The sequence below is a fragment of the Coregonus lavaretus genome (assembly GCF_964263955.1).
Source record: "Coregonus lavaretus genome assembly, chromosome: 9".
NCBI classification, from domain to species: Eukaryota; Metazoa; Chordata; class Actinopteri; order Salmoniformes; family Salmonidae; genus Coregonus; species Coregonus lavaretus.
The window spans coordinates 28807982-28826145 of record NC_139996.1 but is presented as its reverse complement, the minus strand read 5'-3'; the positions used below and the strand labels follow the sequence as shown (position 1 = coordinate 28826145).

At 41.2% G+C, this 18164-nt stretch overlaps 1 protein-coding gene across 1 annotated transcript; it reads left to right on the top strand.

Moving 5' to 3' along the window:
* The first annotated feature begins 1 nt into the window (after position 1).
* On the top strand, positions 2 to 15090 carry LOC311134639 (transmembrane protein 116-like). Its single transcript, XM_084168379.1, has 14 exons — positions 2 to 67; positions 533 to 624; positions 770 to 863; positions 1067 to 1110; positions 4249 to 4312; positions 6556 to 6690; positions 10385 to 10480; positions 10594 to 10643; positions 10770 to 10874; positions 11028 to 11073; positions 12461 to 12532; positions 12679 to 12832; positions 12992 to 13065; positions 13301 to 15090. The coding sequence occupies exons 3-14, from the start codon at positions 831 to 833 to the stop codon at positions 13475 to 13477; spliced, it is 1050 nt and encodes a 349-aa protein (XP_084024505.1). The 5' UTR covers positions 2 to 67; positions 533 to 624; positions 770 to 830; the 3' UTR covers positions 13478 to 15090.
* Positions 15091 to 18164: the final 3074 nt, after the last annotated feature.

Below are 18164 nucleotides of genomic sequence, written 5' to 3'. Positions count from 1 at the left end.
ATTACAACACGGGTTCGCTGTTATTGCAACGCGAACTAATGACGTCACATCAGATAGACCCTCTTTGGTCAGTATTTATCTTCTGACAGCCCAATTTAACTTCACAGGGTATAATTAATTAGTTAATCCTCCTCATCATGCATTTCATTACATTATGGTGAAGTGTGAGGGATATAATGTGTTTGTTTCTGCAATGGGCAGTGATCAATGTCACACATTATAGAGATTGTTTGAAACATAAACAAGCAAGCACACTCACGCACGTTCTGTGCAATAGATGCGTTTGGCTAAGTAGGGCAGCAAGCCTACTATCACTGAGAAACGTGTTAATCTGGTGTTTAGAGTAAACAATGTTTTTACTGCATTTGAGTTTCTCCTCTGCAACTTGTGTGTCCCATTAAAAGCTGGTGCATGCATTATGTAGCCTATGCCAAACAAATAATTAACATATATAATAAACAGTTATTATTATAGGATGTATAGGGTTCTCTATAGGCAACTCTCTGGTCTTTTCCCCAAATCTCCAAACCAGTATGAGACCTGGTTCATCGAACGACCGCCATGCACGGCATTTCCGAAGGGAAATTCCTACACCTGTCCCGTGTGGGGATTTTCGCCGCAAAGGTAAATCGACATGTGACAGACAGGTCCAAAGCGCAGGCGTCTTGGTGCGGTGGGCGGGCTGCCTTTTAATAACACACTCAGACTTATGGAAAGAATCATATATTTTGTGCTGCGGACTACATGGATAACGATTTATTTATTTCAGACTAAGGACAGGTGCGCTTTGGATAACTTTGCCTAGGTGGCTATTGTGCGGCTCATTCACTATGGATTTGAATCGAACTTTAAGCAATGACCAGGTAAGACATATTTTTTCAATGATTGGTGCAAGTAAATTGATGTGTAGTCTCTAAACCTATTTACATTATAGGTATAGCTATAAAAGCCCCATTGAAAAATATTACAGAGCTGCAATGGAGCTAGCTATTGGCCCAGGCTCATTCTGTTTTATGGCTATTTCGGCACACTATTGAATTGATTCTAAAATGTTTTCTTTATTTAGATCACTGGTCTCTCGACTGTGTACCTGGTGTCTCTGTCTTTAAGGTAAGCAAAACTGACTTCACACACCCTTAAGCTATCTGTGACACATGGATGTAAAGTGTTGCATGTCAGCTACGATTTAAGAAAGTTTAGGTCTAAGTGTTTCCAGTGGTGTAAAGTACTTAAGTAAAATTACTTTAAAGTACTACTTACGTAGTTTTTTGGGGTATCTTTTCTTTACTTTACTATTTATATTTTTGACAATTTTTACTTTTACTTCACTACATTCCTAAAGAAAATAATATACTTTTTACTCCATACATTTTCCCTGACACCCAAAAGTACTCCTCACATTTCGAATGCTTAGCAGGACACGAAAATGGTCCAATTCACGCACTTCTCAAGAGAACATCCATGGTCATCCCTACTATGGACTCACTAAACACAAATGCTTTGTTTGTAAATTATGTCTGAGTGTTGGAATGTACCCCTGGCTATCCTTAAAAAAATAGAAAATGGTGCCATCAGGTTTGCTTAATATTAGGAATGTGAAATGATGTATACTTTTACTTTTACTTTTGATACTTTAGTATATTTTTGCAATTAAATTTACTTTTGATACTTAAGTATATTTAAAACCAAATACTTTTAGACTTTTACTCAAGTAGTATTTCAATGGGTGACTTTCAGTTTTACTTGAGTCATTTTCTATTAAGGTATCTTTACTTGTACTCAAGTATGACAATTGGGTACTTTTTCCACCACTGAGTGTTTCTAAATGTAACTGTTCTTAAGTGTTGTGCAAATAGTCTTACCTAGGCTATGTGTTTTCAAATCAAAGCAATTTATAGTAGGCTAGTCTAGAAAATATTTTAGTTTGTTTTGGTTGTTGTTGAAAACGTAGACTAGTAAATTACACAACTGAGAAGTTGACTTCACACACGTATCTTCTCATAATAACATGGTTGGCCTCCGGTCTTTTCATCTTATATTTCTGCAGTGTTGCCAGTCAGACCAGTTGAGCAACTTGACATGCATGTGACTTACGTAATTTATCATAACTCGGGGCGTAGGCAATATAAAGCACTGTGTTGGCCATGCCTAACTCTAGCTCTTGACAGCACTACCATGCTGTCCTTTAAGCCTGCATAGTAGATGAGGAGTTTGTTGTTTGGCTGCAAAGAACCGCTTGATGTGTTTTGTTTATTTAGGGTCAAGTTTGATATGTGTCATTTTAGAGACAACCTTGTTATTTTTCTTGACTTATTATATTTGAAGGGTTTCATTCCAAAACGCTATATATCCATTTTCAGAAATGTTGGTAAATTAGCTTTTATTGTTTAAAGAACTTATGATGGTTTCATTTTAGAGAGACAAATAATCATGTTTTTGCAAAATGCTATCTGCATTTTGAGACTATCTGCATTTTGTGCCCACTGGGCACACACTGGTTGAATCAACATTGTTTCCACGTCATTTCAATGAAATCACGTTGAACCAGCATGGAATAGACATTGAATTGATGTCTGTGTCCAGTGGGAGGTTTTACACAGTCAAATGTAACATGTTTTATGCTACATTTGTGACATCAATATATATATTTTAAAAAATTAATCAATACAGTAATTAGAGATATGTATGTAAAAAATTTACATTTTACATTTTAGTCATTTAGCAGATTTAGCAGATGCCCTGTGTGACTTACACACAGAGTGACTTACAGTTAGTGCAATCATCTTAAGATAGCAAGGTGAGACAACCACATATCACAGTAAAATATACAGTATATGAACATTCCATTCCAGCTAAACAATGGATATATAGGTTACACATCTAAAATCTATGAACAGTAATATTTTACACACTCACGAAGGTGCCCATAAGCAATCATTTCTAGTGAAAAAACACACATTTTGGGATATAGAATACCTAGGCAGTTGCACAACTGAATGCATTCAACCGAAATGTGTCTTCCGCATTTAACCCAACCCCTCTGAATCAGAGAGGTGCGGGGGGCTGCCTTAATCGACGTCCACGGCGCCCGGGGACCAGTTGTTGTTCAGGGTTAACTGCCTTGCTCGAGGGCAGAAGGGCAGTTTTTTCCACCTTGCCAGCTCTGGGATTTGAACCAGCAACCTTTCAGTTACTGGCCCACCGCTATTAACCACTAGGCTACCTGCCACCCCATATATAGAGGTGGATATAGCATTTTGGAAATAAACTTCATTTGAATGCATGTAGCCTACATCTGAATGCAGAGGTCTTGAGATCAGTGAGTGATTCTTGAGTTGTTAGCCTCCAATCGATCAGGACACAGCCCCACGCCCACCCAAGCCCCTGCCTCCCATTTCAGCACCCAGTCCACTGGACAGCTCCCCCCTTTTACTACATACACTCAACCAAGCAGCCTCCACAGTGTGTGTGTGTGTGTGTGTGTGTGTGTGTGTATCTAGGTCAAGCATCTATTACCTGCTAGTTATTCTGATGGTTTATAGGACATGGTATAGGCCTACATTACATTTTATGATTTGATATTCCTTTATTGCATACCATTAGCCTGGATTCCATCTCTGTTCAGCTATTATGTTCCGCTCCTTGCCACTCCTGTCATGACAGGAGTGGCAAGAAGTGGAATGTTAGCTAAAAAGACTGATACCCAGACTAGCATTCCATGTCTTTGTGTTGTAATTTGATTGTATTTATTTTCCATCACAATCTTTGACTGTTTTGTACAGTGCCTTGCAAAAGTATTCATCCCCCTTGGCGTTTTTCCTATTTTGTTGCATTACAACCTGTAATTTAAATGGATTTGTATTTGGATTCCATGTAATGGACATACACAAAATAGTCAAAATTGGTGAAGTGAAATGAAAAAAATGTCTGGCGCAAACCCAACACCTCTCATCACCCCGAGAACACCATCCCCACAGTGAAGCATGGTGGTGGCAGCATCATGCTGTGGGGATGTTTGCACGCTCAAGCACGCTCAAGCACGCTTATTTCTTGTTTGTTTCACAAGAAAGTGGTAGGCATGTTGTGTAAATCAAATTATACAAACGCCCAAAATATCCATTTTAATTCCAGGTTGTAAGGCAACAAAATTGGAAAAATGCCAAGGGGGGTGAATACTTTCGCAAGCCACTGTAATGGTGCTATAATTTTGTACTCTCAGTATTTAGGTATTTGACTTTCTGTTTCTAGTTTGATTGGGAGTTTTTCAGTGCTGGTGGTTTCCATTGCAAAGAGGAGACACCTACAAGAACAGGTGGGTGGATGAGAGGAAGAGCATATTTGACTGTGTGTGTGTGCGTGCGTGCCTGTACCTATATGTGTGTGTGTGTGTGTGTGTGTGTGTGTGAGAGTGTGATACAATTATATAAGTATTTGGTCACCTACAAACAAGCAAGATTTCTGGCTCTCACAGACCTGTAACTTCTTCTTTAAGAGGCTCCTCTGTCCTCCACTTGTTACCTGTATTAATGGCACCTGTTTGAACTTGTTATCAGTATAAAAGACACCTGTCCACAACCTCAAACAGTCACACTCCAAACTCCACTATGGCCAAGACCAAAGAGCTGTCAAAGGACACCAGAAACAAAATTGTAGACCTGCACCAGGCTGGGAAGACTGAATCTGCAATAGGTAAGCAGCTTGGTTTGAAGAAATCAACTGTGGGAGCAATTATTAGGAAATGGAAGACATACAAGACCACTGATAATCTCCCTCGATCTGGGGCTCCACGCAATATCTCACCCCGTGGGGTCAAAATGATCACAAGAACGGTGAGCAAAAATCCCAGAACCACACGGGGGGACCTAGTGAATGACCTGCAGAGAGCTGGGACCAAAGTAACAAAGCCTACCATCAGTAACACACTATGCCGCCAGGGACTCAAATCCTGCAGTGCCAGACGTGTCCCCCTGCTTAAGCCAGTACATGTCCAGGCCCGTCTGAAGTTTGCTAGAGTGCATTTGGATGATCCAGAAGAGGATTGGGAGAATGTCATATGGTCAGATGAAACCAAAATAGAACTTTTTGGTAAAAACTCAACTCGTCGTGTTTGGAGGACAAAGAATGCTGAGTTGCATCCAAAGAACACCATACCTACTGTGAAGCATGGGGGTGGAAACATCATGCTTTGGGGCTGTTTGTCTGCAAAGGGACCAGGACGACTGATCCGTGTAAAGGAAAGAATGAATGGGGCCATGTATCGTGAGATTTTGAGTGAAAACCTCCTTCCATCAGCAAGGGCATTGAAAATGAAACGTGGCTGGGTCTTTCAGCATGACAATGATCCCAAACACACCGCCCGGGCAACGAAGGAGTGGCTTCGTAAGAAGCATTTCAAGGTCCTAGAGTGGCCTAGCCAGTCTCCAGATCTCAACCCCATAGAAAATCTTTGGAGGGAGTTGAAAGTCCGTGTTGCCCAGCGACAGCCCCAAAACATCACTGCTCTAGAGGAGATCTGCATGGAGGAATGGGCCAAAATACCAGCAACAGTGTGTGAAAACCGTGTGAAGACTTACAGAAAACGTTTGACCTGTGTCATTGCCAACAAAGGGTATATAACAAAGTATTGAGAAACTTTTGTTATTGACCAAATACTTATTTTCCACCATAATTTGCAAATAAATTCATAAAAAATCCTACAATGTGATTTTCTGGATTTTGTTTCTCATTTTGTCTGTCATAGTTGACGTGTACCTATGATGAAAATTACAGGCCTCTCTCTTTTTAAGTGGGAGAACTTGCACAATTGGTGGCTGACTAAATACTTTTCTCCCCCACTGTAACATGATCATTATCTTCCGAATCGTTGTGGCCTACTGAACATGGCCCAGGCTACTCCCTCCCTGTCTGCCTGTGTCTATACTCCCTCATTGAGTCAGAACTATAGGACTGCCTGCTCTATCTACTCTAGCGAAAGTTGGAGAGGCCCTTCTAGTGGGGTCACAGGGGATGGAGAAAGAGACAATAACATACTTAAACGATAGAACAGTGAACAAACAGTACCAGTGCAAACTATTAACTGAATGTCCGTGGACCCTAAACATACAGTAACTCACCCCAGAACACTAGTAGTTTGGTGATGCTCTCTGGGACCAATGTGCAATGTGGGAAGATGTTTGCCCACGCTGCAGACGGCTATATCGGTCCACTAATACAGGAATAGTAAAGGCCCAGTGCACTACTTTTGTGAAAATGTTTCATATATACTGTATATATACATGTTATGTTTATATATGTTATTAATATTTATTTTATTATTCTGATTTTTCAGGGGGTGCTGCAGGATCCTCAGCACCCCTACTTCCCACGGCTATGCCAATGTGACCCTTGACACATTCTTACAGAAGCTGTAACACCAAGGCTATGAATTATATCAAGTTCATTCCCACCTGCGTCAAGCACATTAGACAGGATATATTTATTCTGTGGCTATAGATGTACAATGTTTTGTCATTTTCTCTTAGTTTTGCAAACACACAAATGCCTGTGTCTTTTTAGGTGAATCCCTTGGTCCAGCTGGCTCTAGCTGATCTGTTGGCAGCAGTCACCCTGATGTTCACGAGCGCAATGAATGAGACACACACCTTCACCCCCAGTGTGTTAATCTGTGAAACACTACTGCCTCTGTCACTGGTGAGCCAGTCTCCTGTGGATCTTATACTGTATGTAGGGATAATGCACTATAATAATCCTCATCTTAGAATGAACATTCTGTAGATGCAAAAGAGTTTGTTAAACAGTTTAATTTTGTCCTTAGTCACTCAAATACACTCTATAGCTTTGAAGCACACTACAGAACTGTGAATGGCCAAACAATTACTTCAGAAAAGTTAATAAAAAAAGCTTGTGTGCTCACCTCTAGACTAGACTAAGGTATACCGTTGAAGTCGGAAGTTTACATACACCTTAGCCAAATACATTTAAACTCAGTTTTTCACAATTCCTGACATTTAATCATTGTAAAACTTCCCTGTCTTAGGTCAGTTAGGATCACCACTTTATTTTAAGAATGTGAAATGTCAGAACAATAGTAGAGAGAATTATTTCTTTCAGATTTGATTTCTTTCATCACATTCCCAGTGGATCAGAAGTTTACATACACTCAATTAGTATTTGGTAGCATTGCCTTTAAATTGTTTAACTTGGGTCAAACGTTTCGGGTAGCCTTCCACAAGCTTCCCACAATTCCTGACAGAGCTGGTGTAACTGAGTCAGGTTTGTAGGCCTCCTTGCTCGCACACGCTATTTTAGTTCTGCCCACAGATTTTCTATAGGATTGAGGTCAGGGCTTTGTGATGGCCACTCCAATACCATGACTTTGTTGTCCTTAAGCCATTTTGCCACAACTTTGGAAGTATGCTTGGGGTCATTGTCCATTTGGAAGACCCATTTGCGACCAAGCTTTAACTTCCTGACTGATGTCTTGAGATGTTGCTTCAATATATCCACATAATTTTCCTTCCTCATGATGCCATCTATTTTGTGAAGTGCACCGGGCCCTCCTGCAGCAAAACACCCCCACAGCATGATGCTGCCACCCCCGTGCTTCACGGTTGGGATGGTGTTCTTCGGCTTGCAAGCTACCCCCTTTTTCCTCCAAACATAACGATGGTCATTATGGCCAAACAGTTCTATTTTTGTTTCATCAGACCAGAGGACATTTCTCCAAAAAGTACGATCTCATGTGCAGTTGCAAACCGTAGTATGGCTTTTTTATGGCGGTTTTGGAGCAGTGGATTCTTCCTTGCTGAGCGACCTTTCAGGTTATGTTGATATAGGACTCGTTTTACTGTGGATATAGATACTTTTGTACCTGTTCCTCCAGCATCTTCACAAGGTCCTTTGCTGTTGTTCTGGGATTGATTTGCACTTTTCGCACCAAAGTACGTTCATCTCTAGGAGACAGAACGCATCTCCTTCCTGAGCGGTATGATGGCTGCGTGGTCCCATGGTGTTTATACTTGCATACTATTGTTTGTACAGATGAACGTGGTACCTTCAGGCATTTGGAAATTGCTCCCAAGGATGAACCAGACTTGTGGAGGTCTACAATTCTTTTTCTGAGGTCTTAGCTGATTTCTTTTGATTTTCCCATGATGTCAAGCAAAGAGGCACTGAGTTTGAAGGTAGGCCTTGAAATACATCCAAAGGTACACCTCCAATTGACTCAAATGATGTCAATTAGCCTATCAGAAGCGTCTAAAGCCATGACATCATTTTCTGGAATTTTCCACGCTGTTTAAAGGCACAGTCAAAATAGTGTATGTAAACTTCTGACCCACTGGAATTGTGATACAGTGAATTATAAGTGAAATAATCTGTCTGTAAACAATTGTTAGAAAAATTACTTGTGTCATGCACAAAGTAGATGTCCTAACCGACTTGCCAAAACTATAGTTTGTAAACAAGAAATTTGTGGAGTGGTTGAAAAATGAGTTTTAATGACTCCAACCAAAGTGTATGTAAACTTCCGACTTCAACTGTACATAAGGTATAGATATACAATACCGTTCAAAAGTTTGGGGTCACTTAGAAAATGTTTTGTCCATTAAAATAACATCAAATTGATCAGAAATACAGTGTAGACATTGTTAATGTTGTAAATGGCTATTGTAGCTGAAAACGGCTGATTTTTAATGGAATATCTACATAGGCGTACAGAGGCCCATTATCAGCAACCATCAGTCCTGTGTTCCAATGAAACATTGTGTTTGCTAATCCAAGTTTATCATTTTAATAGGCTAATTGATCATTAGAAAACCATTTTGCAATTATGTTAGTACAGCTAAAAACTGTTGTGCTGATTAAAGAAGCAATCAAACTGGCCTTCTTGAGACTAGTTGAGTATCTGGAGCATCAGCAATTGTGGGTTCGATTACAGGCTCAAAATGGCCAGAAACTTGGTCAATAACTTTCTTCTGAAACTCGTCAGTCTATACTTGTTCTGAGAAATAAAGGCTATTCCATGCAAGAAATTGCCAAGAAACTGAAGATCTTGTACAGCGCAAACTGGCTCTAACCAGAATAGAAAGAGGAGTGGGAGGCCCCAGTGCACAACTGAGCAAGAGGACAAATACATTGGAGTGTCTAGTTTGAGAAACAGACGCCTCACAGGTCCTCAACTGGCAGCTTCATTAAATAGTACCCGCAAAACACCAGTCTCAACGTCAACAGTGAAGAGGTGACTCCGGGATGCTGACCTTCTAGGCAGAGTTGCAAAGAAAAAGCCATATCTCAGACTGGCCAATAAAAATAAAAGATGGGCAGTCTGAGATATGGCTTTTTCTTTGCAACTCTGCCTAGAAGGTCAGCATCCCGGAGTCGCCTCTTCACTGTTGACGTTGAGACTGGTGTTTTGCGGGTACTATTTAATGAAGCTGCCAGTTGAGAACCTGTGAGGCGCCTGTTTCTCAAACTAGACACTCAAATGTATTTGTCCTCTTGCTCAGTTGTGCACCGGGGCCTCCCACTCCTCTTTCTATTCTGGTTAGAGCCAGTTTGTGCTGTTCTGTGAAGGGAGTAGTACACAGTGTTGTACGAGATCTTCAGTTTCTTGGCAATTTCTCGCATGGAATAGCCTTCATTTCTCAGAACAAGAATAGACTGACGAGTTTCAGAAGAAAATTCTTTGTTTCTGGCCATTTTGAGCCTGATGCTCCAGATACTCAACTAGTCTCAAGAAGGCCAATTTGATTGCTTATTTAATCAGCACAACAGTTTTCAGCTGTTCTAACATAATTGCAAAATGGTTTTGTAATGATCAATTAGCCTTTTAAAATGATAAACTTGGATTAGCAAACACAACATGCCATTGGAACACAGGACTGATGGTTGCTGATAATGGGCCTCTGTATGCCTATGTAGATATTCCATAAAAAATCAGCCGTTTCCAGCTACAATAGCCATTTACAACATTAACAATGTCTACACTTTATTTCTGATCAATTTTATGTTATTTTAATGGACATATCAAAAATTGCTTTTCTTTCAAAAACAAGGACATTTCTAAGTGACCCCAAACTTTTGAACGGTAGTGTACATACAGTCTGTCTTTGAGTGCTTCAGCATGATCTAATTTTAATAGCATTTTTCGTTCATGAGGAATGTGTAAGTCAGACAGAATTGGTGGTGGATGAACTGTTCTATGCTGTGTTATGTCATGGAGCATGACATAATGCCATGTCATTTGCAGAGACAGAGTGTGACGAAGCAAAGTTTTACTGCTTGTCCTTTCTATTATAGACCTTTAACTGTAGTGCTCTTGACACTTTACTGTGTGCCATTTGCTATTATAATAATTTAACAGTGTGTGTGTTCTCTGTTCCAGATGTTTTACTTTGTGTCGTTCCTCCTGGTGGTAGTGTATGCCTGGGAGTCAAAGCATGCCGTCGAGGGATGGAGGGAGAGACCAAGAGAGGAAGAGGTGAGAACCCAACCATCCACCAAGGGCTCCTACACACGCACGCATGCACACACACACACGCACACAACTTTGTTTGATTTATTCTAAAATCTAATATCCCTCTCTCCCCCCAGTCCCAGTGTAGACAAAGGGTGGGGGTTGTGCCTGTATATACTTGTGTGTGGTGAGTCAAACTATTTCATTTCCAAATAAAAACATCCCTGCTTTTAACCAAACTGATCTGCGTAGTGACTTAAAAGCAACATACAGTATGTCCCGGACTGTGTGTGTGTGTGTGATGCCCCTACAGGTTTATACCGTTGGTGATGTACTTTGTGTACGTGATGACTTTAGTCCTGGTACCACCCAGCCAGATGACGGCAAACAACGGTGAAGCTAGCACATACTGCAACAGGTGTGTGTGTGTGTCTTTGTGTGCTGCGAAGGCCAGGGTTCGTCCTGGTCCATTTGCATGCTTATGACACTTTAATGAGAGAAAATGTACATACTCTAGCAAAACATTTCTTATGAATGTCTCACATCTCTCTGTGATTGTGTTTCCTCTTAGCTGTATCCCCTTCCTGCATATCTGGAGGGACCACTGCTCAGATATAGTGAGTAAATACCTGGTTCCACCCATGTTGTATCAGCTCAGCGTTCAACACCATAGTGCCCTCAAAGGTCATCACTAAGCTAAGGACCCTGGGACTAAACATCTCCCTCTGCAACTGGATCCTGGACTTACTGATGGGCCGCCCCCAGGTGGTAAGGGTAGATAACATCAGACTTGCCACGCTGATCCTCAACACGGGGGCACCTCAGGGGCGCGTGCTCAGTCCCCTCCTGTACTCCCTGTTCACCCATGACTGCATGGCCAGGCACGACTCCAACACCATCATTAAGTTTGCCGATGACACAACAGTGGTAGGCCTGATCACCGACAACGATGAGACAACCTATAGGGAGGAGGTCAGTGACCTGGCCGTGTGGTGCCAGGATAACAACCTCTCCCTCAATGTGATCAAGACAAATGAGATGATTGTGGACTACAGGAAAAAAAAAGAGGACTGAGCATGCCCCCATTCTCATCGACAGGGCTGTAGTGGAACAGGTTGAGAGCTTCAAGTTCCTTGGTGTCCACATCACCAACAAACTATCATGGTCCAAACACACCAAGACAGTAGTGAAGAGGGCACGACAAAGCCTATTCCCCCTCAGGAGACTGAAAAGATTTGGCATGGGTCCTCAGATCCTCAAAAAGTTATACAGCTGCACCATCGAGAGCATCCTGACTGGTTGCATCACTGCCTGGTATGTCAACTGCTTGGCCTCCGACTGCAAGGCACTACAGAGGGTAGTGCGTACAGCCCAGTACATCACTGGGGCCAAGCCTCCTGCCACCAGGACCTTTATACCAGGCGGTGTCAGAGGAAGGCCCTAAAAATTGTCAAAGACCAGCCACCCTAGTCATAGACTGATCTCTCTGCTACCGCACGGCAAGCGGTACCGGAGCACCAAGTCTAGGTCCAAAAGGCTTCTTAACAGCTTCTACCCCCAAGCCATAAGACTCCTGAACAGCTAATCATGGCTACCCAGACTATTTGCATTGGCCCCCCACCCCACCCCCTCTTTTACGCTGATGCTACTCTCTGTTTATTATCTATGCATAGTCACTTTAACTCTACCGACATGTACATATTACCTCAGTTACCTCGACTAACCTGTGCCCCCGCACATTGACTATGTACCAGTACCTCCTGTATATAGCCTCCCTACTGTTATTTTATTTTACTGCTGCTCTTTAATTATTAGTTATTTTTAACTTATCTATTTTTTACTTAACACAATTATTTTTCTTAAAACTGCATTGTGGTTAAGGGCTTGTAAGTAAGCATTTCACTGTTGTGTTCGGCGCATGTGGCAAATAAAATTTGATTTGATTTGATCTGTTCATAAAGGGACTGGACAGCATATTGAATGAGACCTTGTTTTGTTTTCCAGGAACAGATCCATGATATCTTCATACGATGCTTCCTCTTCGTCAGTGTGATACCAGTTTTGGTGTGCTGCACAGTAAGTACCATAGATCTTCACTAATCTAACATACAGTACAACAATCACCATAGTTATCTCATAAACATGGGTTCATTTACAGTAGTTTACAGCCAATAGAATGAAGAATGATGATCATGAAAATGATGAGTTATGGTGATGTACAGGTGGTTTACTACAAGGTGGGCAGCAGGTATCGCAGGTATGAGGAGGAGGGACTATTTCCTGTGGAGAGAGATGCACGTTCCAGGAAACGGCTGAGGGGTGTGTTCTCCACTGTTCGCTACATGATGGTGGTCATCATCTTCTGCTGGACGCCAGGTACACAAAGTCATCTCCCCACAAACGCACGCACGCATGCACACACACACACACACACACACACACACACACACACACACACACACACACACCCTGTATGCGTGTAACTTTGTAACTCCAACCTCAGGACTAATATAATCTATTTTGTCCCGTCCACAGCTCTTGTTCTGGTTGTCCTCTCTGTGATACCAGACATACCTCAAGAGAATCTCTTCCCCCTATATGTTATACAGGTCAGTATTTCTAGGGGAAAATGAATTGCCATTTTCCCCTAGAGAGCCTTCTTTAGCAATGTAAAATGCATAATGACACTAAGATAAGCACCCATAATGCTTTATCCTTACCCACTATACTCCATCTTGATTCAGAGGGGTTAGGTTAAATGCAGAAGACACATTTCGGTTGAATGCATTCAGTTGTGCAACTGACTAGGTGCCCCCTTCCATTCCCATCCTGGTGTCACTGCAGGCGGTGACGGTGTCGCTGCAGGGCTGTCTGAACAGCGTGGTCTATGCCTGGAGACGACCAAACTTCAGAGACGCTGTGCTCGGAGAGAGGATGCCCCTGCTCAGCCAAGACGCCCCTCTGCCCTTCTTTGACGAATCATTGAGGGGGCCGCTAGGACCATTAACCTCTAACCCCTGACTTTAGAGAAGCTGTTGTACTGCGGGTGGAATTCTCCCTCTGCCACAGATCGAGAAACAGTTTACCCTCCTCAAATACTAACCTTTACCACTGAGGGAAGCAATGCAACACTGACCTTAGATCAACGTCTGGGGATAACTTCATTCTGCTACTCCCACTGGGATGGTTGTCCGGAGCCAAGACAATGGTGTACTATGGATGTAGGGGTCGATTCAGAATTAGGAAATGTATGCCTTTCCTACGCACGTCTTTCATATTGACTTCTCAGTAGTTGGTATTCAGACTTTCCTTATGCAGGCTTTGCAGACGTGGTTTCCTTGTAAATAAATAAATGTAATTAAACTGCTGAAAATCCTCCCACTTGCTGGCCAACAGACTTTCTCGTGGAGTTTTCGTTCAATAGAGTTTTCAGTACAGTACCGGTCAAAAGTTTTAGAACACCTACTCATTCAAGGGCTTTTCAAGGGTATACAGAAGATAGCCCTATTTGGTAAAAGACCAAGTCCATATTAGGGCAAGAACAGCTCAAATAAGCAAAGAGAAACGACAGTCCATCATTACTTTCAGACATAAAGGTCAGTCAATACGGAAAATTTCAAGAACATTGAAAGTTTCTTCAAGTGCAGTCGCAAAAACCATCAAGCGCTATGATGAAACTGGCTCTCATGAGGACCGCCACAGGAATGGAAGACCCAGAGTTACCTCTGCTGCAGAGGATAAGTTCATTAGAATTACCAGCCTCAGAAAATGCAGCCCAAATAAATGCTTCACAGAGTTCAAGTAACAGACACATCTCAACATCAACTGTTCAGAGGAGACTGTGTGAATCAGGCCTTCATGGTCGAATTGCTGCAAAGAAACCATTACTAAAGGACACCAATAAGAAGAATAGACTTGCTTGGGCCAAGAAACACAAGCAATTGACATTAGACCAGTGGAAATTTGTCCTTTGGTCTGGAGTCCAAATTGGAGATTTTTGGTTCCAACCGCCGTGTCTTTGTGAGACGCGGTGTGGGTGAACGGATGATCTCCGCATGTGTATTTCCCACCGTAAAGCATGTAGGAGGAGGTGTTATGGTGCGGGGGTGCTTGGCTGGTGACACTGTCTGTGATTTATTTAGAATTCAAGGCACACTTAACCAGCATGGCTACCACAGCATTCTGCAGCGATACGCCATCCCATCTGGTTTGGGCTTAGTGGGACTATCATTTGTTTTTCAACAGGACAATGACCCAACACACTGGCTGTGTAAGGGTTATTTTACCAAGAAGGAGATTGATGGAGTGCTGCATCAGATTACCTGGCCTCCACAATCCCCCGACCTCAACCAAATTGAGATGGTTTGGGATGGGTCGGACCACAGAGTGAAGGAAAAGCAGCCAACAAGTGCTCAGCATATGTGGGTACTCTTTCAAGACAGTTGGAAAAGCATTCCAGGTGAAGCTGGTTGAGAGAATGCCAAGTGTGTGCAAAGCTATCATCAAGGCAAAGGGTGGCTACTTTGAAGAATCTCAAATATAAAATATATTTTGATTTGTTTAACACTTTTTTGGTTACTACATGATTCCATATGTGTTATTTCATAGTTTTGATGTCTTCACTATTATTCTACAATATAGAAAATAGTAAAAATAAAGAAAAACCCTTGAATGAGTAGGTGTTCTAAAACTTTTGACCGGTAGTGTACATTTATCTTAAGCCATCCCTTTAAACACGGTGTACCTTTAATAAAAATGTTGTCGACAGATTTACTAAAATACATCGAGAGAAAAGCTTCAGAATATTAGAGATCAATGAAAGGAAGCCCCCTAAATATATGCATATTTGTCTCAGTTTCAGCACTAACTGGTTTAAAAATATTCTCATAGATTATTTAGGCAAATATTAGGGTTAGGAGAGTATGTATGACTCATAAACTGGTTTGGTGAGCCTTTACGCACAAAATATATTGATGAATAAAAAATACAGTGCTTTGATTCATCCTGAAAGTTGCCATATTCAAATTCAATGTGAAAAAGTGTACAATAGGTTTTGAACAATAGGCTAGTCCTAGAAATCGACCATAATCCTCACTAATAATGGAACTGTAATGACAACGGTCCAGTCATCGTGCGCCAGGCTCCAGGTTTAAACTGCTAAGTGTGGTCTGAGATCCATAATGATTCAAATAGGCTACATGCCCCAAATTATTGCACAACGTTAGCCTAATATGATCCACTATTGCTAGTGACCCTCAGGAACAACTACACGGATGTGACAGAGAAACTTAATTCTCATGCTTAAGTTTAAGGTCAGAATACGTGTAGAGAGAAAAGTGCATAAAAAGGGATTTACATTCCATTTAAGCACGCTTAACTCGGGTCGGAATTCCTCACTTAGGCCACAGAGAAATGGCATGGAAGACACTGTTCCAACCTCACCACTGAAGAGACTGTAATAACACCTTTACTCACAGAGTTCACCTGCATTTCTACAAAAACGGCTATGTTAAGTGCTATGTCACAAGACACCATTTGCAATTCAGAATTTTCCTGGACCTCATAACGTGTGTTTGAATGTGATTTCTGTAGCACCATATTTTAGTGTTATTTATTCTGAGAAGAATCTTCAATGATATCATGTTCCTTTTTTAGTACAATGTTATTTCAGTAAGATGAGTTGATGAGGTGATTATTATGAGTTGTAGAGCCAGATGGGCCAGAGAACAACATGACATGACAATGACCATCGTTTGATTGATTGATTGATGAATTGAAAATGGTTTATGAAGCGCTTCCTTAAGGCCCCTTTCCCTCTTTCCAGTAGATAACTAGAGCAACTGTCAGTGATTGCGTACAATATAGCAAGCAATATAGCTAGCAAGCATAGCAAGCTATCATTTGTACACATTCAGTGTTTTTATATCAGGTTATATAGTATCACCCAATGAACAAAATGAATTAAGGTATATTTTTTATTTTATCATTTGACATGTGTATAAACCAAGACGAAAAAGCACTCAAGGACAAAATGTACTGTACTGTAAATGTACTGTACTGTAAATGTACTGTACTGTATTTTAACATGTAGATGTTCTTTGGTAGGCAGTAAAATGTCCCTAGTATGTTATGATGTTTTATTTGTGCAATAAATTGCTTCTTACCCAGTCCCATTCTAACTAACATTCTCCTACTCTCATTTATGGTAAGCTTAGAACAAAATGGTTTAGTCCTATGGTGACCTTGCATCATAATGACTTCAGACATGTTTCATGATGGTCACCTGTTGTAATGCATAGTTCAGATAATATATAAACTTGTACTCAGTCATTATGTGTGTCACTTAGAATGGCTGGGAGTGCTGAGTCCACTGGTGACGGAGATGAGTGATGTTTTTTCTGCTGTGTCATGCCCAGTCACTTGTGACTAGAAACGTTAAAGTGTGTGATGAAAGATACGAGAGGTTAAAAGGTTGAGGTCACACACCTGTAGTGGCAGGTGTTTCTACTCTAGGGTATATTCTGTCCTCACCTCCAACCCCCTCCCCCTCCCCTCCATACCTCCCCCTCATCCCTCAGCCAACTGTAGCAGCCCCCTCATTCCTAACGCTAGCCCACTCATTCTTAAACCCCCCTACCTCCCATTATGTCAATGTCCCATCCACCCCTTTATCATTCGCTCCACATACAGTGGTTATCATAAGTATTCACTCCCTTTGGATTTCTTCACATTTTGTTGTGTTACAAAGTGAGATGAAATAGGTTTTGTGATTTTTGTCATTTATTTACACAAAATAATCCATAATGTCAAAGTGAAAAGAACATTCTACACCTTTTTACAAATGAATAAAATTTTTATAACTAAAATATAGTCGTTGCATAAGTATTCACCCCCTTTGTTTAGGCAAGCCTAACATTTGAATTAAAATTGGGATTTAAAAAAATCACATAATAAGTTACATGGACCCACTCTGCGTGAAATAATAGGTGTTGAAATTTTTTAATGACTACCCCTTCCTCTGTCCCCCATACCAACATCTGTAAGGTCCCTAAGTCAAGTATTGAATTTCAAGTACAGATTCAACTACAAAGACCTGGGAGCTTTTCGAAAGCCTCATAAAGAATGGCAGTGATTTGTAAATGGGTAACAATAACAAATTAGACATTGAATATGTCTTTAAGCATGATCAAGTTAATAAATACGCTGGGGATGATGTACAGTGCAATCGGAAAGTATTAACTTTTTCCACATTTTGTTACGTTACAGCCTTATTCTAAAATGGATTAAATAAATAAAAATCCTCATCAATCTACACACAATACCCCATAATGACGAAGTGAAACAGGTTTTTAGAAATGTTTGCAAATGTATTAAAATTTATTTACATAATTATTCAGACCCTTTGCTATGAGACTAGAAATTGAGCTCAGGTGCATCCTGTTTCCATTGATCATCCTTGAGATGTTTCTACAACTTGATTGGAGTCCACCTGTAGTACATTTAAGGCACACACCTGTCTATATAAGGTCCCACAGTTGACAGTGCATGTCAGAGCAAAAACCAAGCCATGAGGTCGAAGGAATTGTCTGTAGAGCTCCAAGACAGGATTGTGTCGCGGCACAGATCTGGGGAAGGGTACCAAAAAATGTCTGCAGCATTGAAGGTACCAAAGAACAGAGTGGCCTCCATTCTTAAATTGAAGAAGTTT